The sequence below is a fragment of the Pimephales promelas genome, chromosome 23 (genome assembly GCF_988280905.1).
Source record: "Pimephales promelas chromosome 23, fPimPro1.hap1.1, whole genome shotgun sequence".
Classification (NCBI taxonomy): domain Eukaryota; kingdom Metazoa; phylum Chordata; class Actinopteri; order Cypriniformes; family Leuciscidae; genus Pimephales; species Pimephales promelas.
Window position 1 is genome coordinate 7,891,594 of NC_142791.1, and position 22,318 is coordinate 7,913,911.

The 22,318-nt window shown below is 38.5% G+C and overlaps 2 protein-coding genes across 4 annotated transcripts in view; one reads left to right on the forward strand and one right to left on the reverse strand.

Moving 5' to 3' along the window:
• Positions 1–690: 690 nt before the first annotated feature.
• Positions 691–11,436, forward strand: inpp5kb (inositol polyphosphate-5-phosphatase Kb). 3 transcript variants are annotated; one of them, XM_039676903.2, is made up of 14 exons: positions 691–779; positions 1,836–1,890; positions 3,768–3,872; positions 4,375–4,483; positions 5,891–6,007; positions 6,440–6,615; positions 6,705–6,816; positions 7,216–7,325; positions 7,474–7,500; positions 8,486–8,693; positions 8,865–9,002; positions 9,120–9,203; positions 10,081–10,182; positions 10,268–11,436. In XM_039676903.2, the coding sequence occupies exons 2-14, from the start codon at positions 1,844–1,846 to the stop codon at positions 10,325–10,327; spliced, it is 1,395 nt and encodes a 464-aa protein (XP_039532837.2). In that variant the 5' UTR covers positions 691–779; positions 1,836–1,843; the 3' UTR covers positions 10,328–11,436. The 3 variants fall into 3 exon arrangements, with proteins under 3 accessions (XP_039532837.2, XP_088982391.1, XP_088982392.1); XM_089126265.1 differs by lacking the exon at positions 7,474–7,500; XM_089126266.1 differs by lacking the exons at positions 691–779; positions 1,836–1,890 and adding an exon at positions 2,894–3,169.
• gbe1a (glucan (1,4-alpha-), branching enzyme 1a) overlaps positions 11,347–22,318 on the reverse strand; it is a 115,972-nt gene continuing 105,000 nt past the window's right edge. The window contains exon 16 of the mRNA XM_039676907.2: positions 11,347–14,106. Within this exon, the coding sequence (XP_039532841.2) occupies positions 14,029–14,106 (78 nt within the window). The 3' untranslated portion in view covers positions 11,347–14,028. The remainder of the gene's footprint in view (positions 14,107–22,318) is intronic.

Consider the following 22,318-nt stretch of genomic DNA (forward strand, 5'->3'; position numbering starts at 1 on the left):
TTTATGTAGGCTACTGATTAATACTCTATACCGATATTTGGATTGCATTTTCACAGACACAGTTAAAGTTATATGACATGTTTAATTGTTTAAAAACTGATAGGCTACTTGATAAAAAAAAAAAAAACAAGAAGGTAAATCGATTAGTTCAGCTTTGAGATCAAAGAAAGAAAAAAAGAAGTCCTCATTTAGATCAGCTTTGAAAGCTCACTCAACGGCTGTCATGTTTGTAACAAATAGCCTAAATCTTTATAGTCAGGATAATTATTTCTTTACAGACAGTGTATAAAACTTAAGTAGCCTATACTTAAATCATTGTGGCTAGGCTACTAGGCTATAAACCGCACGTTCATGAATAATAAATGGTTCATTTTTTATGCTAATATCGCTGTATAGCTCTTTTAAACGTCTCTGTGATGATGTATAACGACTCATGATATTAGACTAACTGTTCATGAAGATAATAGAAAGGGCAAAGATTGCATTTATGTAGGCTGTAGTCAACAGAGAACCCTTCTGTTTTCACCTAGGCTAATCAAAAGGATTGCGATAACGCATAGTTTAGACACAGTCGAGTCTTTCATAACTTAGCTAAACCTTTTAGGCTTTTATATTATGAAACAATAAGTAGCTACTGTGGCTTTAAGAGGTTTCTGTGAATTGGTGAGAAGCGAAGGGTGCAAACACAAACCCCAAACTCTCACACTGTATAGCACGCACCTGTAAAGCACGGAATAGATAAGACACCTGCAGAATCTGCACAAGACCGAGGCTGAAAGGTATTGTTGTTGTTTTTCTGTGCGCGAGGATGGCTGATATATATATATTTTTTTTGGCTTATTCTTTAAACGTTACTTAGTAGCCTAAAGACTTTGATTGATTTTGATTTTTTGACGGTATAGCTACTGCTAGCTAGCCTTTAAAGGAGCTTTAGTTGTCGTAATATTTAAAAGAATATCCTAAATATTTGAAGTTTATTCGATGGCTGTTTGAATCCTATATCCCACTTTTGTTCATAGTGACAAGCTGTGACAAACAGCACAATTGTTACAAAGAATAGATAAAGATCAAATAACACATTACATTAGTCTGTAAGAATTACACTTGAAAAACGACGTTTATGCAATTACAATAACCATTTAATTATTATTATTATTATTATTAATAATACAATCATTATATTTATGCGCGCCTTACAGTTAGTCAGACCATCAAGTAGCCTAACGACAAAGAAAAACGCGAATCAAACAAAATGACCTAAAAGTATGTTTTCAGCGCTATCAAACAACAGTAATCATAAAAGTAGTAACTTACACTACAACTAGTTAGGCTTAAGGCTACAGCACAATAAATCGCAAACACAAGTCATTTTAGCTTGAGGTAACCATAGCAACCGTGCTGCGCGTTCCGTTATTGAAAACATAAATGTATTTTCGCTTTATCATTGGTTTTCATAAATGTATGATCAACATATTTTTGTTTTTTTGAAAAAGCCGTTATGCTTGTACGCAACAAAATACAATACAACTTTTTAAAGGATTTGAGAACGCACACAAATAACAAAATGCGTTATTTTTTATTTATAAAAAAGAATCATCATTGAAAATGTGTATGCATTTGTTTTTAATGGGGAATGAGCATCACACTAATCCAATCAGTAACCTCCAGATTTTTATTTAATCATTTTAAAAAGCTTTTCAGCTTGAATAAGACAGGATTAACTCTTTTAGATTAGATTCATGTTTGAATTATGTATGCGTGTTTATATGTTTTTTTTTCTTTCTTTCTTTTTTTTTTTTTTTTTTTTTTTTTTGTGTGTGTGTGTGTGTGCACAGATCCGATTATGAGCGCACACAATGTTGGATCCAGAGGTGGACATCAGGCTTTCAGGTAACACCGTCCTTAATCAATTAAATGAACCCCTCTTCACTTCAAAATAACAAGACTGAGATGAAAGAAATGAGGCAGAGAGACGGACATGAAGTGAAAGGAGTTCAAAGTATAAAGTTTGGCTAAATTTAATGTCCATCATTACTGACTGTTTCTTATTGCATCGAACCAAATTATGAATGTTGGTGTTTCGTTCAAATGTTCATCACAAGACCAGTTGCTTTGTCCTTATGCACCTGTTCTCTCTCTCTCTCTCTCTTTCTGCTGAATGCTTCCTTGCCCCTAAGAATTTGCATGTGACTGCATTATAGAGGAACAAGGTGGAAGGATAGTTAGCCTGCATTTGAGAATTGGATTGTTTGTACTAATTTGGTGCTACAAGTTAAAACTACAAGTTAGATACCAAAATATGTCTTTATGTTCTCCCATTTTCAACCCTTGCCCCATATCTTTCAGAAAATTAGTTATATTAGTTTTTTTTCTTGTAGGGTCCAAGAAATATTCACAGCATTGAGGCCAAAACTTAAATAAACCGGATTATCATCTGTCGACATTCACTTGCTTCGCTCAAGATTTGCAACAATACACACAGGGATTTGGAGATCAGGCCTGCTAGTGATTTTTGCATTTCGTATTCCTGGCCTCATTCACGTGGTTCTCCGCTGCTCCAGATTACAGTTCCTAATCCCAAACACTCTCCAAAAACGCATGCTTTTACTCACACTCGTTCATTCAGGCAACAGGATGCAATGAGAACATTTAGCAAAAAGGGTTTCATTTACGGCGACCGCTAACTACTTGATTTCTGACGGATTTCTGAGATTTTTTTGGGGGGGGGGTGAGGGAAGGAGTATGATTTGAAAATGAGAACTGTTTCTGAGACAAAATTAGAAATTTAAGCCTTGTGGATTTACATAAGCTAAACCTAAACCAGGTCTTGGACATATGGAGTTTCTTGGACATCTATAGAGCTAAGAAAAAACAACCAGTAGGATAGAGAATCAACGAATAAATCAACTCACTCAGACTATCAGTTGTATCGGAAGACTTGCAGAAAGATGTCGGATACATTTGACTTCCCACGCGTGCGCTCTGAGAGTATGTCCTCCATGGCGTCTCAGTCTACTTCAGCACGGCTGGTTCTTCGCCAGCGGCTCGCTCAGTTGCTCACTTGCTTGGAGGATCTCAGCTCAGATGATGAGGCAAACGAAGAAGTGTCCCGTACGCTGGACGAAGCATTTCACCTATGTGGACGATACAACAGCAGAGAGTCTTTCAGGTGTATTGAGTCACTGACTTTTAGAGTTCATATCTGAAAATGAGTTTTAGATTGACTTCTGTTGGAGGGAGAGAAGGTGTAGATTGTTTGCCAGCAAGTTCTCTGAATGTTTATCTAACATATTTGATCCTTTTCCACAAGTTTTTCCTCAGATATGCAATTCAGAGTTGATTAATTCATTCCTAGGCTGTTTGATTTCACTTTTAGACATACATTAGCAAACTTACCCAAGCCTTGGTTTGGACTAAGGGAGCAAGATACACACTTCAGGCAGATCCATAGACCACAATGCAACACGATTGTGACGTCACAGCGGATTCTTTAACACTACACAGCTCTAGTGTATGATATTGGACTTGTGGCTATACCTTAAGCTGATTGTTGAAGTCTATTGTATTGTTATCATTTTCAGTTGTATCATTTTTTTTATATTTTCCCCAAAAGGGGGGGGGGGGGGGAACCTTGTAAATCAAGTGATCAAGGGTTTAGGGCATTCCATTTAAAACCATTGCGAGGGTTCTGCTAGTAGTAGGCACTCGTAAGCAATGATGCGTTTAAAAACAGCCCTTTTCAGTTTGAGTCTTCTTCTATTGTTTAGGCTGCACATGGTCACATGGAATGTTAGCACAGCAGAGCCACCTGCTGATGTGAGGACATTACTGCACCTTGACTCACAGCCGGCCACTGACCTCTATGTGATTGGGTGAGTTATAATGAATCACATGATCACATTTATACTAAAAAAAGGTTGTCAATTTTAATTAACTTACTACTTTATGCACTACCTTTCAAAAATATTGGTTAGCAAGTCTGTTATGCTCACCAAGGCTGCATTTATTTAATAAAAAATACAGTAAAAACAGTATTGTGAAAAGATTCATTTTTTTAATAACTAATTGATTCCTGTTATGGCAGAGCTGAAATTTCAGTAGCCACTACTCCAGTCTTTAGTGTCATATGATATATGTCATATTCCATTCCATTCCATTTAATCACTTACCAGATGCTTTTATCCAAAGCGACTTGCAAATGAGGACAGCAAAAGAAGCAACAAGCCAACATTATGCAAATGCTGTGACTAGTCCCAATTAGTCTAGCACAGTACACGTGATATATATTTATATTACAGATTACAGTTTCTATGTATTCTATCACATCATATATACAGTGATGTGACATAATAAGCAGATGTGTTTGTGTTTCAGTCTACAGGAAGTGAAGGCCACTCCAGTGCAATATGTCTCTGATCTCATTGCTGAGGATTCATGGAGCCTCCTCTTCATGAACACTTTGGCACCAATGGGATATATCAAGGTACAGCATAAATAAATAACTGTGTGTGTGTGTCTTAGCATTACAAGCTCAGTTTAGAGAGTGTGGAAGACAGAGACGTGTTTGAGTGTCCTTACATATGTTTATATGCAGTTGCAACTGTTACAATAACAGAAAGACAGAATCAGGATGAGCCGTCTCCTCATTAAGCTTGTTAAGCTCCATTGTTCTCTGCAGGCCATGAACACACTAGAGGCATTGTTTCACGCTAGCATATTTGTGTAACGTAAGCACAGATTTGATGTGAGCCCACCCCATTCTGCCTTCAATGACTAATTATCTCTGATTTTGAAAACTAAATTCCATTTCACCAAAAACATCCCAGGAATTTCCAGGACCAATCTCCTTATTTTCTTTCTGTAATGTATCAAGGACTTCATTCACTCCATTCTAAGCTTAAATGGATAGTTCACTTTTGAGCTTACCTTAAGGGCATCCAAGATGTAGGTGTCTTTGTTTCCGCAGTAGTTTCAATTTTGATATTTTTAGGTCAAACCGTTCTTGTCTGTCAGTCATATAATGGAGGTCTATGGTCACCACCTCAAAGAGCATGCACAGAGAAGTCCAAATTAAACATGATTTAATGACTCGTAAATGTAAGTACACATTAATGGCCTAAGACACGAAACGAGCAGTTTGTGTGAGAAAACGAACAGTATTTATATTGTTTTTACCTCTTGTAACCACAGCCACGTCCAACTGCTCTGAGGGCGCGGACGCTTTGGTCTGCGCAAGTGCCGGAAAGCGTCGGAAGTGATATCTCGCGCGTGAACGTCACTCATTGTTTACACAGAGATTTCGGAAGCGGTACCTTTCTAAAAATATTTAGATGCACAGGAGATCGCAATGGAAGACAATTTCGATATATCAACAGACAACGTTGAATTTTTTCGCAACCGCGTGAGAGATCACTTCTGGCACTTGCGCAGACTGTAGCGCCCGCGCCCTCAGATCACTTGGATGTGGCTGTGGTTACAAGAGGCAAAAACGATATAAATACTGTTCGTTTTCTCACACAAACCGCTCGTTTCGTGTTTTAGGCCATCAATGTGTACTTACATTTACGAGTCATTAAATCATGTTTAATTTGGACTTCTCTGTGCATGCTCTTTGAGGTGGTGACCATAGACCTCCATTATATGACTGACAGACAGGAAGGGTTTGACCTAAAAATATAAAAATTGAAACTGCTGTGGAAAATTAAGACACCTACATCATGGATGCCCTTGAGGTAAGCTAAACATACCAAAAATTAGTTTCAAAGTGAACTATCCTTTTAAATATGTTTCCTCGGTTTTGTAGAGGTTGAAGCCATGTGTGACGTTTCTGTTGAGAAGCACACTGAGGTTCTGACATATGAAAAGAGCTTGAAATTTTTGCTGTCCTCAGGTGACTTCAGTGAGGATGCAGGGTTTGCTGCTGATATTGTTTGCAAAGCAGGACCATCTGCCTTTCATCAGAGACATCCAAAGTACATACACCCGCACTGGCCTGTTTGGATACTGGGTACAGCCTTTACATCCTGACATTTCACAGACACTTTCTGTCATACACTGATTTCCTATTGATCCCTATGGTTTGTCTTCAAAACAATAAAAATATTGTGAAATATTATAACAAATTTCAAATTACTGTTTTATATTTTAATATATTTTAAATATAATTTTTTCCTGTGATGGCAAAGCTGAATTTTCAGCACAATTTCTCCAGCCTTCAGTGTCACATCCTTAAAAGTCATTCTAATATTCTGATTTGCTGCTCATGTAAGATTTTTCTTATTATTAACCATGTTAAAAACTGTTGAAAGGTACAGTAGTATTTATATTTAATATATATTGAGTAAAAAATCGTTTTATAGGTGTGAATATGTGAGTATGAATGGGGAGTCTGTTGTAATAATATATAGCTGGACTAATGAAGTATTGTTGATTCTTGCAGGGAAATAAGGGTGGTGTTTCTGTGCGTTTCTCATTTTACGGTCACATGCTGTGTTTTCTGAACTGTCATCTGGCGGCTCATATGAACTACGCCCTGCAACGCATGGATGAGTTTGAATATATACTGGACATGCAAGATTTCGATATGTACAACACACCGAATGTGCTAGACCACAAGTCAGTGCTAACTTGGATTAAAGTTGCTCATGTTCATGCATCCGAAAATACAATGTGCTTCTCATATTGCTGTTGTTTTTTTCTCCTAGGGTGGTCTTTTGGTTTGGTGATCTGAACTTCCGTATCGCTGACCATGGGATGCACTTTCTCCGTTCCTCGATCAACAATGGCCGTTTTAACCTGCTGTGGGAGAAAGATCAGGTCAGGCAAATACACACTTTTCTGATTCCATGGCTCTATACCAAATCCCAGTGAGCTGCCTACAAAGACCACATTTTTAGGCACTCACTCCAGATGTTAAATACCATCCTGTCATTTAATAGTTTTTTATGTTAACATACTCTACAAAGAAGTGTTTGACACAGAAAAGGCATTTACAGAACCCACAGCTTTGAATTTGGCAGGCAAAGTCAAGGGAAATGCTGTTTATTAATATATGTGTTAGGTATCACTTTATTAGCTTAGCAACTTTCCAATGTCAAATTGTATTGAAAACAAGAGACAAGTGTTAGAAACTGTTAATTTAATATGCACTACACTATTCTATTCTATTCTATTCTATTCTATTCTATTCTATTCTATTCTATTCTATTGTCTTAGTTGACCATGATGAAGAAGAAAGAACCTATTCTTCAGGAGTTTGAAGAGGGACCATTGTGCTTTAAACCCAGCTATAAATTTGACCGTTTCTCTGAGACTTATGATACAAGGTATCACTCACACACAACACATCATTAACATAATACAAACACACTCTTTTCAATGCATGCATGTAGAAACAGTGTCAGGTATCAAAATCCATTGAGAGTCTAAAGTGTTTTCTTAAAAGAAAATCATGATCATTCTTTCTCCACACAGAGCACCGAAGACATGGTTTGGCTTTACGTAAGATTTGATAAGCAAAATTTGTGTTTGTTGCATGGCCCCTATGTCTACCTTAACCTATTACCCAAATATCCTCTCACTTCACATCCCCGTAAAATACTGCACACTTAACATTCAAGTTTCCGTAAGCATTTCATGTCCTTGCAAATGTAATGTGATTGGTGTTTTATGGTGTCACAGATATTTCCCTCATTTAAGCTCTCATCTGTTTGCTAAATTGTAATATGGATTGTGAAATATGTTTGGGAGTTTATGTTTTGCTGTGTCTGTAATGGAAGCAGAGGTAGTTTGTATATCAAACCTTTGAATGTGAAGTGAAATGTAGGAAATCATATATACACCAACGACTCTATCCGTTCAATGTCCATCCAGCCGTTCCTACAGACTAATCTCATTTAACACATGACCACATGTCCATGTCAGTGTGTCATTGGGCTTCTAAAAGCTGTCTTTTTTTTAAAAGCTGTCTTTTTTTGTCACTTTATGTTTGACGCATTTGCATGTATCATATTGTAGAATTAGATCACAGCACATCTGCATGTGCACAACTGCAGCACACTGCAAGGACACACTATATCCCATCTGCTTCAACAATGACAATAATAAATATTTGAGCCCAAAATCAGCATATTAGAATCATTTCTGAAGGATTTTGTGACAATTATGATTGGAGTAATTGGCTGCTGAAAATTCAACTTTGCCATCACAGGAATACAATGGTGTACAGTATATGTATAAAAAAATGTACATTTTAAAATATAAACTTAAAATATATTAAAGTATTTTAAATTCTAATTATATTTCACAATGTTATGTTTGGATTTTTGATCAAAATAGACTATAATAAAGTTAAGTTCTCCAAGACTACAACCTCACTCTGCATTTACATTAATATTAATATATATATATATATTTTATAATAATATTACATTCCATTTCTCTCTCTCTCTCTCTTTTTTTTTTTTTTTTTGCATGGGTCAATTAGTGGTAAAAAGCGGAAGCCTGCCTGGACGGATCGTATCTTGTGGAGGATAAAACCCAAAGCTGCAGAGACAGAGGATGAGAATAGTTCGACAACATCATCAGTTGGCGATGATGAGTATCCTGTTAAGGTGATGCAGGACATGTACACCTCTGATGTCTCATACGGGGTCAGTGACCACAAACCTGTCATTGGGACCTTCAATCTGGAGGTATGAATTATGTATTTCCTGAACATTTCATCAATAAGATGACAATGGACTTCACTATGAATCAAATTGAAGTAAACAAGCTTATAGTAATCATTAATAATATCTACTTTTCAGTGCACATGACATTAAGTCCAAAAATATAATGTATCACTCTTTGATCTCATCATGCAGATGAGGAAAAAGGTGGACACACCTCTAGTCACACTGACAATGGACGGACACTGGAATGCAGATGAAGATAACACATTCACCTACACCATCCTGGAAAACTTTGAATCCTCAACCTGGGACTGGATCGGACTGTACAAGGTGAGGGTGAGGGTGAAAAAGAGAGAGAGGTTGATGGATGCACAAAAACATAGAAAGAGACAAAAATGAGATCTGTATCACAAATCAGGACACTAACTAGAGGTGATTTATATGCAGATTGGCTTCAAAAGTGCCTCCGATTACTCCACCTTCACCTGGGTCAAAGATGATGAAGTGGCTGCCAATGGTGAAGCTGTGACGGTATGGAGACAAAGTTCTGGTAAAACTTTTGAATACTGTTCGGTCATTAATTAACAACTACAGAAACAAGTGAGCAACACGCTAGTAACTATTAGCTAATAAGAAACCTTGATTAATGAATTAATAAGTAATAGCGCTCAGGTGAATGTTGTGTTTTTCATACCTCCCAGAGAACTACAATATACAGGTTCATAATTAAAATAAATAACGTCTCATTAATTTTAAAGTGAAGATTATGATAACCCACAAGTAATGACTCCAGTATTAATTAGCCTATTTGGATTAGTATGCTTACATGAAAAGCATAACTCTGAAGACATTGTAAGCTTCAGAGGTTTTGTAAGGTTTTAGATAGTAATGATTGAATTGTTACCAAACCAATCAGAAGGAATTACTATCCAAAACCTTAAAAAAAACAAACACATAAAAACCTCAAATGCTTACAATGACTTCAGTAATTACAAGGGAGTTGTAATCATGCTTTTCAATTCAAATGAATGATTCCTTCTGAAGGAAACATGAGTTATGACCTTCACTTTAGAATTAATTATACATAATGCATAATTATTCACATTAATTATGGACCTGTATGTTCAAAAACATAGCAGTTACTGATTAGCTAATAGTGAACTACCACATTCAACTGAGCACTATTACTAATTCGTTAAGTTTTTTGTTACTCGCGCTACTCAAATGTTCCTGTGTAGTTATTCATTAATGATCGAGTATTCCTGAAAAGTGCTGATTACTGTTTGTAAGTTATAAAATAATAACTGCTTTCAAGTTCCTAATGGATTTTTAGTACTTTTACGGTCTAATTAAAATTTTGAAACCATTGTTTATATCTGTATGATGGGTGCTGCACTTCCTTTTTAAGGTCCATATTAAAAATGAGCACCCCCTGCTGGCAGGGGATTATGTTCTGGGCTATTACAGCACCAACATGCAAACCCTCATCGCCTTTAGTCCAACTTTCCAGGTTAGTTTCCGCAAACACACACACACAGACCTCAGTTAACGTTATGCTATACCTCTTTTCTCACCTGCTTTGTGTCTGGGTTCAGATTCTAGAGTCTAAACGAGCTGTAAAGGTTCCTGAGAACATCAACGGACATGAGAAATAACTGGAATATCTTCTAACCTGTGGGGCGTATGTAAAAACAGCAGGAGGTTTGATCTTTCTCCTTGTGTGAACAGACTTTGTTCAGTTTGGTTTTGAAAGGTAGAGCTGATTCTGAAACAGTCTGATATGAGTGTGGTTGAAAACTGAAGTCTTTGAAATTTTTTAACACCAGTTTAGTCACACTGCTCTTTACTTGTCTGTGTTTATCAATGGCTCTCCTCAAATGGCTGAATCTGTTGTACAAGCTCCTGTAAACACGCACACATATTATCCCAGTTCTCATCCCATGGCGTCATATACTGACGCTTTTGACAATGTGTTTACATCCAATGCACATGACACCCTTTAGCGTCAATATGAGGCAGATATATATGGGCCAGAAGGCGCCTCCTAGTGGTCTAACCCTACCCCAGACCTAAACCTACCCAGAACCGAAGTGTGTTATATTGACGCTAAAGGGTGCCATGTGTGTTGGATATATATACGGATTGTCAAAAGTGTCAGTATATGACACTCTAGGATGAGAATGCGTTGATTATTATTAGATCGTAATAATGTTATTATTAGATAGTACTAATAATGTAGAACTAGTAAGAATGTTACATAATTTCATGCCAAAATCAGCAGATAAATTGTGAAAATGTACTATTATTTTACAGTATATTAAGTTCTACAAAATACAATTATACATTTTGTATCATTGTATCATACATTAATGTTGCATTCATTTTGGGTTCAGTACATTAGTTTTATTGTACATTGGTGAAGTGTGCAGTTCTTTATACAGCGTTTTATTGTATGTCTTACAGTGTGTGCCTTATGTTAGTGTGTGGATTTTCAGTGCCTATATAACATAAAAGTATCACCATCCGATTGTTCAAATGCCATTATGTTTAAGCTCTGTCCCTCTTATAATAGTGTAAAATAGGCTATATAATCTGTTCTCTTAGTTCAGTTAGTGTAACTGACTATATTTATGGAAATGGAACGAGTTGATTTGACCCTTTATGATTTGTTAAAAAAAAATATTATGTTTTTTTGTAATCAAGCAGTTGAACACAACAATGTAATTGGGATTGCAAGCAATTTCATTAAAATATGAAGGTCTGATTATCTGTCTGCCTCATAGACTAACATTGTAAATATAATCTGTTTCAATAGTTTGAGATAACTGGTTGTTAACCTGGAATATTCCTTTAAGGTGTTTTGAGTCTTAATTACATAGCTCACATTAATCAATGGGATGTTAATCATTATTTTGTGTCAGCCAACAAACAATCTCTTCAATCCACACTGCCCATTCAAAAATATGTTTGGCAATACTTATTTTAATTGATGGAGTGTGTATAGATTTTCATTTCTTAAACAACCATGTAGGAAGACCCATCATGGCCATATTCCAAGATGACAAAGCTGAGATTCATTAGTCTTAAATTGTGAAAGAATGTTTGGGAGGGAACATTTTTACACATCTGAATCCAGACCTTAAATTAAACGCCATGAGCGTAACGAGGCGCTGAGCGTTTTTTTTTTTTTTCACGCTGAAGCGTTGTGCGCCCCATCGTTTTTACTGGTTGCCGAGAGTTGAAAAATGTTCAACTTTGGATAAAACGCAGCGCTCATCACTGTCACTTTTTACCCAGCCGTCCAATCACAGTGGAGGAGGGGTGGGACTAAACCACACTGACCAACTGTCACAACATTCTTTCTGTACAACGACATCAACCAACAGAGCTAACCAAACAAAATGGATGAAAAATTATTTTTTTAGTACGAAACAAATTATCTGCGAAATCAGTTACAAGTAAACTGTGCTGCGGATATTCTGTATCATAGCAACAACACTCTCAAACGCTCTCAAGCACCCAAAGCTCGGCGTTTGGCGTTTTCAGCTGGATAAAAACGCTTTGGTGGACACACGGCATTAGTGTATATCCCCTCACAGTTGTTTTTTAATGTTTATTTGACCAACCTGGTTGCTTTTTGTGGACGCAATGAACTCCACTATAACAAGGACAAGAATGTCTTAAATATTGATATATTGTCTTATTAAAGTTTAAACGCTTAGGCTGAGAGCTCTGGCAAAATTAAAGTGCAGCAACAGATTAAACTGAAGCAATTTAATTAAACGCATTAAGGGAAAAAAATGTTAATTAGAGTAATTAGATGGGAATTTTGTCTCCTGTTGTGTCAGAACAGCTGCTTAGACCTCACACTCAAGGGATCGGTTACAAGGGAATCCTTCCCTGGAGAGGACACTAGATTTCTGCGAGGCCCAGGGGATTCATATTCGCTACCACATCGGACTGGCCCATGATGTCACCCGGCGCTGTAAAACTTTTTAATGGCCCACTAAATCAGAATCATGGATTGGAGGCATTTAAGGCTAAGCGAAGGCAGGATAAGGTTATGAGGGGAAAGAGGAAAAGCAGGATGAATAGAGAGATGGAGAGACAGAGAGCAAAATGACCTTGCTGATGTCATAACACAAGCATTCTAACAGAATGCCTCTAGAATTAATGTTCACAACAACACTTTAAAATCTCTTTGTGCTGTTGTAATGCATAAACCTCTAAAATATGGGTGTCCACTGTCCTGAGATCAGCTCCAACCCTAAATAAACACATCAAGATCAAGGTCTTACTAAGCATACTAGAAACTTACAAGCATGGTGTCTTGCGGAAAATTGGAGCTCAATTTTGCACGACGGTGAAACTCTAGAAACGAGTTACCCCTACTCTAAAATTTCAATAACCATCATTTCAGTAAAACAAAATAACAACAACAACAAAAAAACATTATGAAAACAGATTAAATAAAAATTCTTTCAACATTGGGTCACCCTTAGGCCGTGTGTCCACCAAAGCGTTTTTCCACGCGCCTGGCATACGTTTTCAATTGTTTTCAATGGGAGCGCCACGTTTTTTAAACGCCATGAGCGTAACGAGGCGCTGAACATTTTTTTCACACTGAAGCGCCGAGCGCCCAGCATGTTTTACTGGTTGCCGAGAGTTGAAAAATGTTCAACTTTGGATAAAACGCAGTGCTCATCACTGTCACTTTTTACCCACCCGTCCAATCACAGTTGACGAGGGGCGGGACTAAACCACACCGACCAACTGTCACAAAATTTTTTTTTTACAACGACATCAACCAGCAGAGCTAACCCAACAAAATGGATGAAAAATGAATTTTTAGTATGAAACAAATTATCTGCGAAATCAGTAAACTGTGCTGCGGATATTCTGTATCATGGCAACGAAACGTCTCAACGGAAAAAAAACGCTACGCTGCCAAAACGCTCTCAAGCGCACAAAGCACGGCGTCTTCAGCAGAGCGTCTAGCATTTTCAGCTGGCAAAAAACGCTTTGGTGGACACACGGCCTTAGACAGTTTCGAATTCAATTAATGATTATTCTGTGGAACCAAAATGACATGGCAAAATATCCATAAAATGTAATGAAAGTGGATGGGGATCCATTGGGACTCAGAAGACAACCAACTTTCGTTGCAAGGAGAAGAGCAGCATGGACACTTTGTTACTTAACTCCTTTTGTACTCCACGGAACAAAAAAAAAGTCACACTGGAACTATATCTTTAAATGAGGAGTAAAACCATGAGACAATAAGTGTTTGCTAGTGAATATATGCAGATATAGAGTTGCACAGGATTCTGGGATATGATGCAAGATCCAGCTTCATTTACTTGCACACTCCTGAAAGTCTGAAATCAATGTCTTCATTTGCCAGAATCAAAGCAGTTCTGCAAGGAATGTAGATCTAGAAAGAAATAGAAAAAAAAAAAAAATTAAATACACAAACAAACATCAGCGCACATCAACTACCATCCAATGGGGTTGATTGTGATAAGATGTTTTCGGTTTATTTAGCGCTGCCTGACTGTCATCAAATCATCTGAGATGTTACAACCAGGTGGAAATGGGCTCGGTTTCCAACGCATTCTCACCCTAAGGTGTCACCTTTGACCATGCTTCAATATTTGACGTTTTAGGCGCCCTTTAGCGTCACTTACATGACGCGATCCTACGGCGTCATCTAACTGACGCTAAAGGAAAGCGTCAGTTAGAGGACGCGGTTAGGTTTAGGTGTGGGGTGGGGGTAGGGTACACGCGATCCTAGGGCGTCATCTTACTGACGCTAGCCTAAAGGGCGCCTAAAGCGTCAGAAATTGAAGCATGTCCAAATGCTTCCCAAGGCGTCAGTTAAGTGACGCCTTGGGGGTGAGAATGGGCTGCGGTTTCAGGTTTCTGACCGTATGTGAAAGTCCAAGAATAAGCAAATCCATGTCTTAAAGTGTTGAGGATATTGGCTGCTCAGATAAACTATTCACATGCATGGCTATATACCAGCTGAGCTGAAAAAAAAGAGGGCAAAACAATATTTCTCCAGGGAGAAAAGCTTGAAAGCAAGTTATTGCGCTGTTAAAATGAGCTCTAATCTGCTGTGTAAAAACAATTCTTTATGTAACCTGGGAGTACCTTGCAATACAGTTTTTATTAGTGAAATCACTGTTCTTTGACCTCACTTCATACAGCAGGACATGAGACTACAGGTCTGGGATCAGTCCAGCGGGATATGAGAAGTGATTGGGTCCGGGCGTCGACATGCCGACAAGAACGACTTGTTTCTCTCAGAGGAAAAAAGGAATATATAAAGCAGAGAATATATCGTGCGAAAGTTCTCATGAATAAAACATTGTGTGTAGGGAGAGGAAACAGAGTCATTGATGTAGGTCAGGTTCTGGTTGATTTCCACAGGGAGCAGACATGAGGTTTATTACCAGGGCCTGCACTCACCTGCTGGAACTGGACCTGAGCTCCCAGCGTGACGACGCTGCCGCGACTACAAACAGAAAATCACTGTTTTAATACCAGAAGCTTCACTATGTTCCTATTGAAGCCTTCGGAAATGAGATGTCAGAGTCTGTGTGTGGTCTCACAAAGTGGTTTGTCTGTTGAGAGACTTTTCAGTGGGTTTTATCGAATAAGGAATAATAAGATTGAGCATCATTGACAGGCCAGGAGACCTCAGCACGGTACCTTTCTCTGTGTAATAAAGTAAATATATATATATATATATATATATATATATATGAAGAGTTTAGATGCAAAAGCCTCTAAATGCCATTTGAAATTTTCTTATTTAATGATGATTTTTATCAAACTTGTATATTTAAGTTCAGTAATTTCACTTAAATGGCAATGATAATTACCTATTAATTGTTTTTTAAGTGAAATTACTGAACTTAAATATACAAGTTTGATAAAAATCATCATTAAAGAAGAAAATTTCAAATGGCATTTAGAGGCTTTTGCATCTGAACTCTTCATATATATATATAGGTTCAATCAATAATGAATAAATACATAAATATTAACTTTAACAAATAATACAATTAAGAGTAGTAAATAATTCAGAAAACGATTCATATTAAATAAAAAATAATTAAATTATAAAAGATATGTTCAACCAATAATGAATACATTTAACCAAGAATAAAATGAAAAATAACCAATAATAATCCAATACTGAAAGTTCACTTCACACTTCAACAAAATGCATATTATCATACGTCAAGTTTAACTTCAGTGACTCGTGAATCAATAGCTACTGCTGTGTCTTTTTCATAATGAAATCTGAATTAAATCTCATAAGACAGAGAGGGACGATTTTGGATGCCTGTTAATATAATCCATAGCAGCAGGCTTGTATAGTAATATAGATCTAGGGTTTTCAACCTCTTGAAGTCCATTATGGTGCTGAAGGGCACTATCTGAATGAGCACACAATCAATAATGTATTAATGTTAGATATTGATCTAAATGAATTTTTTACTAAAGCAGGGGTCTTCAACCTTGATGGACGGAGATGGAGCCGGGCCAGGGACCCCCCTATTGATGAGTATTAAGTTTTAATCCCTGCACATATGCAGTTCTCTACTAGACCACTAGATGTCACTGCTGCTTTTTGGAAACAGGAAACAATATCTCAAAGGAATGGAAGCTGCAGGTAGCCTGAGCTGTAGTTCTGACGAACACCAAAATCATACAGAATTTTGAATAAGGTGTACTATAATGTGATGGGGAAAAACAATCATTATCTAATGTAATATGCAAGATAGTCTGACTAAGAAGTCTCTGTGTGATCCTGGGAAGGAGAATGAGTAAAAAAAAAACAAACAATATAATTTTGTTTATATTGGAATTTGATGTTAGCAGAACATCTATAACATCTACATCTATACAGACACTGCATCGAGATCTACTCCAAGAGGAGAACTGAATTAAGACTCACCCCGTAGAAAGCTTCGGGCATAAGTGAAATCTCACTTTCTGGCCTGAGCCACAGACAGACCAGCAGAGTTTCCTGCCTTTGAATGAATATTTTTGTCAGAGCACCGTCTGTGTTAACCCAACGCCGCGTTGCATTCTGGGACATGGCGGCCATGTTGATGGCCTCGCGAATGTTAACATCCAGCAAGTCGAACGAGGAGAAGCAGCAGAGTTGGGAGAAAGAAAAGAAAAAAGATGTTAAAATTCCTATGTGGAAAGGAAGGGAAGCCAGTGACCGGTATGTGGACAAAATTGGCACTTTTAATGGTTTGGGTTCCATATGAAATTTCAAACAAAGAGTCGGCAAATACTAGGAACAGTAATCCGGACAAAGGTAAGCTACGCTCCACCTGCTAGTTTAGTAACTGTTAGTGCTAACAACCATTCACAAAGAGCTCAAATACGTGAGAAATCTGGAAAAAAACGTGAGGGTTGACGGCTACTAACTACAAACACATAGTTAAAAGTACATGTGTGAATGTACTTTTGTAATGTCGTCATGACGCCCAAGCTCCATTAAAATGCCTGCTGCGATTAGCCGGATCTCTTAAAAGGCACTTTGAGCCAAAACAGTATTAACAGGCTCATTGATTTCTGGCATAACCATCTTTCAGTCGGCTCATCAGCACCGGTAATCACGCAACTCAAGCCATTACAAACTACATGGCCGCCAGTGACCCCTGACCAGCCAGCAAATCCATCACTGACATTTAAAACAAAAATGCTATCTTCAGGTACAGCAGTCCAGGAGGAAGCAGGGCAAGAAGGGGAACCTCATGTGTCTCCAGCAACATGAAGATGAAGAGAAATCTAAGCTGCAGACACCATGACTGCTCATTCTGGTGTGTACTGCTGTCCTTAAAAGCTTACCAAAAAAATTACAATTCTGTCATTACTACTCACCCTCATGTTATTCCAAACCTGCATGAATGAGGAAAACTAAAAGGAAACTTTTAGAATTGAGACAAGAAGGACACAAAAGCATCATAAGAATCATAAAAGTGGTCCATTCATACTGTGAACCATATTCCAAGTCCTTTTGAAAGATTTCCATGGGGTTCATAAGAGATGTAGCAATGTCTGAATCTATCTATCTATCTATCTATCTATCTATCTATCTATCTATCTATCTATCTATCTATCTATCTATCTATCTATCTATCTATCTATCTATCTATCTATCTATCTATCTATCTATCTATCTATCTATTTTAATTAGCATGCTAATTGCATTCAGTTAGACAAGAAAACCACTCTCAGGTTAAAGTCCAACCAAAAAAAAAAAAAAAAATGATGTTAGCTGAAATGTAAAGTGTGTTAAGACAAATGATCAAGACTTAACAGCCTGGTGAAGACAGAAAAGCACACGAGCAACCAAAACACGCTGAAACCGAATAGCATATGAAAACAGTGTGTTAATGGCGTAGTATGTCCGAATACATAATGTTTGAAACCAGTAGGCGAAAATTCCCGGATAACCAACTATTTCCGGCAAGATTCTCAAGTGCGCATTCGATGGACACTTTCCTATCCCATGAGGCCACAGGAGGGAATTTATGAATGGAGGTGAAGTGACGCAACTGACACTGGTAGGTCACGTGATAAAGACAACATGGTGGATGTAGTAATCCGGATTACATTTATACTACACACATCCAGAGCTTGGGGTTGAGACTCAACACAAAGGAAAGTATGTTGGCACATGCCCAGAGAACTACGTTCCAGGGGGTGGTGAGGTCTCGGTTACGATGCGGGCACAACTGTTGCCTGCATGGATCGAGCCGATCCACGGTGACCAGGGTGAAGCTAGGTCAGGCCATCACTGTAAAACATTTTCAAAAAAAGAGTGTGAGGGATCATGGCAGCAGCGTTCAACGTGATTCCAACCAGCCTACTGTACGTGAGGGCCATGCAGTGGTGATTGAAAACCAAGGGGTGAACCCGTTCTGCATGATCAGTGCAGATGCTGTCGTTCCCTGTCTATGTGAAAGAAACCTTGGCTCCTGTCCCAAGGTCCCGTGCTGGGAGCATCATGAGACCTGCGACTTGGACCAGATTTCCCATATGGGACCTGGCAGTGATTCTCAAAAGACTGGTTGAGGCCCCATTTGAACCTCTGGAGTTGGCTGAGGCCAAGAACCTTCCCCTTAAGGTAGCTTTTTTTAGCCATTACCTCTCTGAGGAGAGTAGAAGATCTTCAGACCCTTTCTATATCTTACAGGTGCCTGGAGTTTGCTCCAAGCGATATTAAGGCTATTTTGCATTTCAGGCCAGGCTGTGCGCCTAAAGAGCCATCTAATGTGGCATGGCCTACGGTTCTGCAGGCTTTTCATCAGATTCTATAGCCTGGACATTCCTTCTACGCTAGACACTCTAGTGCTCTCGTCCTAAGTGTGCCTGTGCACAGCTTCACAATGGGACAGGTAAGGCTCGTTGTGCCATAGTGGGTACTCGATCCCCAGTGTCTTATCGACGTAGTGTGAGTTCGCTCGAAAGGGAATGTCTCAGGTTATGACTTGTAACCCTTGTTCAATGACAAGGGACTCTTTGCCACGCCGTCTCCTGTGACTTGCTTCATCATAAAAGCTAACTCTGTTATGTGCCGGCGTCTTTTTGTAGCTTCCGTGTATGTCGTCACATGTTACGTCATGACGCAACCAAGGGGGTAATCCATCAGCCGGAAGTTGAAGCCTCGCGGGAGCCGCCATTGTAGCAGAACTTCACCTGCTGTTAGCATTACATTGACTCCCATTCATTTTGGTGTCACTTTGACAGTGAATTACTTTACATCTGAGGCTTCCAAAGACTTAATTTGTCCATTATTTATTTCTAAAGAAACACGACAATGTATAAAATGTTCCGTTACTTTGTATCTTACATAACGGGCCCGTAGAAGCCGTTTTTGTAAAAATAGGTTAAAGATTGCATCATAACCACTGGACTTTCTGTCGCACAATAGAGACATTACTGTATAGACAGGAGTAGAAACTCGCAGGCAATCCTTTACTGTCTAAAAGAACATGGAGGCACAAAGTCAAGGTAGAAGCCCATAGATAGAGAGTCCATAAAAGCAACGGGACAAAATACTTCAACAAAGTTTTTGAGGAATTAGGTGATTCAGATTCATCATGGCACAGCTACTAGAAGATATACAATTGTCAGACTGTCGTCAAGCTCAGTTTGAACCTGCACAGTCGCTCAGACATCAGGCAGGAAGTGCAATAAGCGGGCTTCAGTCTTCTCCGTTGAAATCAATGGGGTTGCTTGGAGTTTTTATTCATGCTTTTATTCAAAGTGTCGTATCAACGCAGTGTCTCGTTCCTTTCACAGGGAACAAGGGTTACAGTCGTAACCTGAGATGTGTGGTACACACACCCCTAAAACTCTAATTTGTTTTTAAGATGCAGGGCTGCATGATAAAGGTACCTATACTTCTTTTAATTACGGCAGTGCCTTACTTACAGTACCCCACAATGCTTCGGGGTAGCCTGCAGTGACCTACGTTGACTGTGTGCAAATATGTACTTGCTCTTAATGCAAAACTGGAACTACAAAGACTCTTCGAGTCAGAGAAACCTTTTCAAAACGTGCTCATGCAAAGTGGAGGAAAAAAACGATCAAATGACAGCTTCACGTTCAACGCTCGCACCACCCACAGTGAAGGTCTGTATATTGCAGTGCCTCTCTTTCAAAAGGTGAGGAATGCCTTTGGATAGATTATATATTTAAACACCCTGATCAACATTTCATAAGGGTACAAATCCGAGAGAATGGGGAGGTCTGTTTTTCCCATTGAGTATCCCAGTCCTAAGCAGGATTCTTCCGGCTTTTCTCTTTCTCTTCACCTTGTTCTGCTCAATTCTCAATATATATCTTACTCCAGAGTTGGTCCTTCTGCTAATGAAGGTGGAATGGAAGGTTACTAAGTCACCTGACCCATAAAACTGTGATGATCTGTAGAGCGATGTCCAATAAGGTGTCCTTCCAAAGGCAGTCACTCAGTCAACCTGGTCACTGGGACCCAATGAATGTGGGTCAGAGGGAAGGTTACAAATTAGTATAAAAACTCCCACTGTTTTCCCCACCCTCCATCGCAGCTCCCTTCCTTATTATCCGTACAGTTTGGCTGAAGTGACGTGGAGGATTCATATTGCTTGAGATAGAGAGTGAAATGAAAGGGAGCTTTTCGTTACTTTGATCACGGAGCTTCACTCTTCTTTATCTTTCCTCTGTTCTTTTCTTCAGGAATCGTCAGAAGAGCTGCATGGCCCATCATGAGCTGCAAGGATCTCATCAAGAAAACATCTAAGGCCTGTAATTATTCAATCGTGCTCATTAAGATATCTTCTATTGCCCATTCTTTAGAGAGAGAGAGAGAGAGAGAGAGAGAGAGAGAGAGAGAGATTAAAAGAGAGAGAAGAAAAGAGGAACAATTGTTAAGAGCGCCCTGTGCTCTTCTAAATTCATGCGAAGTGACAAAAAGTTAGGAATGAAACTGTTAAGTTTTCTGCAAACACACAATGCAAATAATGTTGCAATAAAATGGTTAATAATGAAGCGATTATTATTTGGGTGGGTTGGGGGACAAAATGGTACTTTATTTAATCTGAATAGGAAGAAATTCTGATCACAATTTATTTTTTCTTAAAAATGGCACTTTATGACAAAAAGGTTGCTGACCCCTGCAATACAGGGTTAAATCTGAAAACAGGAATAAGGAAATATGTACAATGTGAGTGGAAGGCTAGCAAAATGGCTGATTGAGCACTGAATGTGTCCTAAATTTGAGCAACTGCTTTGAAATCAAAGAAGCTCACCTGCTATCAAGGCTAAATTGGAGGGGAGCGAAAATCTTTTTTTCTGATCTGTCAAATTGGAGCTCTTTGGAACAAGCGCTGCTGTGTATAAAGTAGTACTTGTTGTCCTAAAATGAAAACTACGAGGGATAAAGTGAGTAATTCATGCAGAACGCCTGTGGAAGAGCTGTTCATGGTAACGGGTGATGTTTCCAACAAGCAGGCCTGATCGAAACCAGCATGATGTTTATTTATGTCCGAGTGCCATGTGAAAGCTACAATATCAGACTTAGCCATCCAGAACGGCTCATCCTTTCAAACTGCAATAGCTGTGAGGATAGAAGTGCAAACGTTTGCTAGTTTCTGAGAAAAGGAATAAAATAAGTGAGATAGCAACAGAACAAGAGAGAGGTGAGGCAGAGAGAAGGGGGAAAACGGTGATTGAGATGATGATGGGTCCCGTTAAAGTGAAATGGTGAGAAAAGACAAACTTTAAACTGACTTTGAAGCAACAGTCCTTTAAATAAATCATGTTGTGAGTCACAAAAAAATGGAGGCTGCATCCGGCACCTGCGTCTCGTTTTAATAATTCATTTCCTGTCACAATCAGACATTCCTCTAAAGCGTGTGTGAGAGGGAAGGAGGGCGTTTATCTTTTTTTATCCGGTCTTTAAAAACCAAACATTAAATGACAGAGAGAAAAAGACTTGCCAGATTTGCATAGGACAGATAGCTTGCACTCACAATGAACCGAAAGAAACACTGACGAGTTCGGATTCTGTCATTAAAAGCAATAAAAGAGGAATTAAGATCGGCAGGGTACATATATAATTTCATTGGTTT

Bases quoted from the DNA above. Each gene is read 5' to 3' on its own strand.
- inpp5kb (XM_089126266.1), top strand. From the start codon at position 2,949: ATGTCGGATACATTTGACTTCCCACGCGTGCGCTCTGAGAGTATGTCC. The intron at 7,326-7,473 runs GTATCACTCACA...TTCTCCACACAG, and splicing joins TCTGAGACTTATGATACAAG to AGCACCGAAGACATGGTTTG. The intron at 7,501-8,485 runs GTAAGATTTGAT...TGGGTCAATTAG, and splicing joins AAGACATGGTTTGGCTTTAC to TGGTAAAAAGCGGAAGCCTG.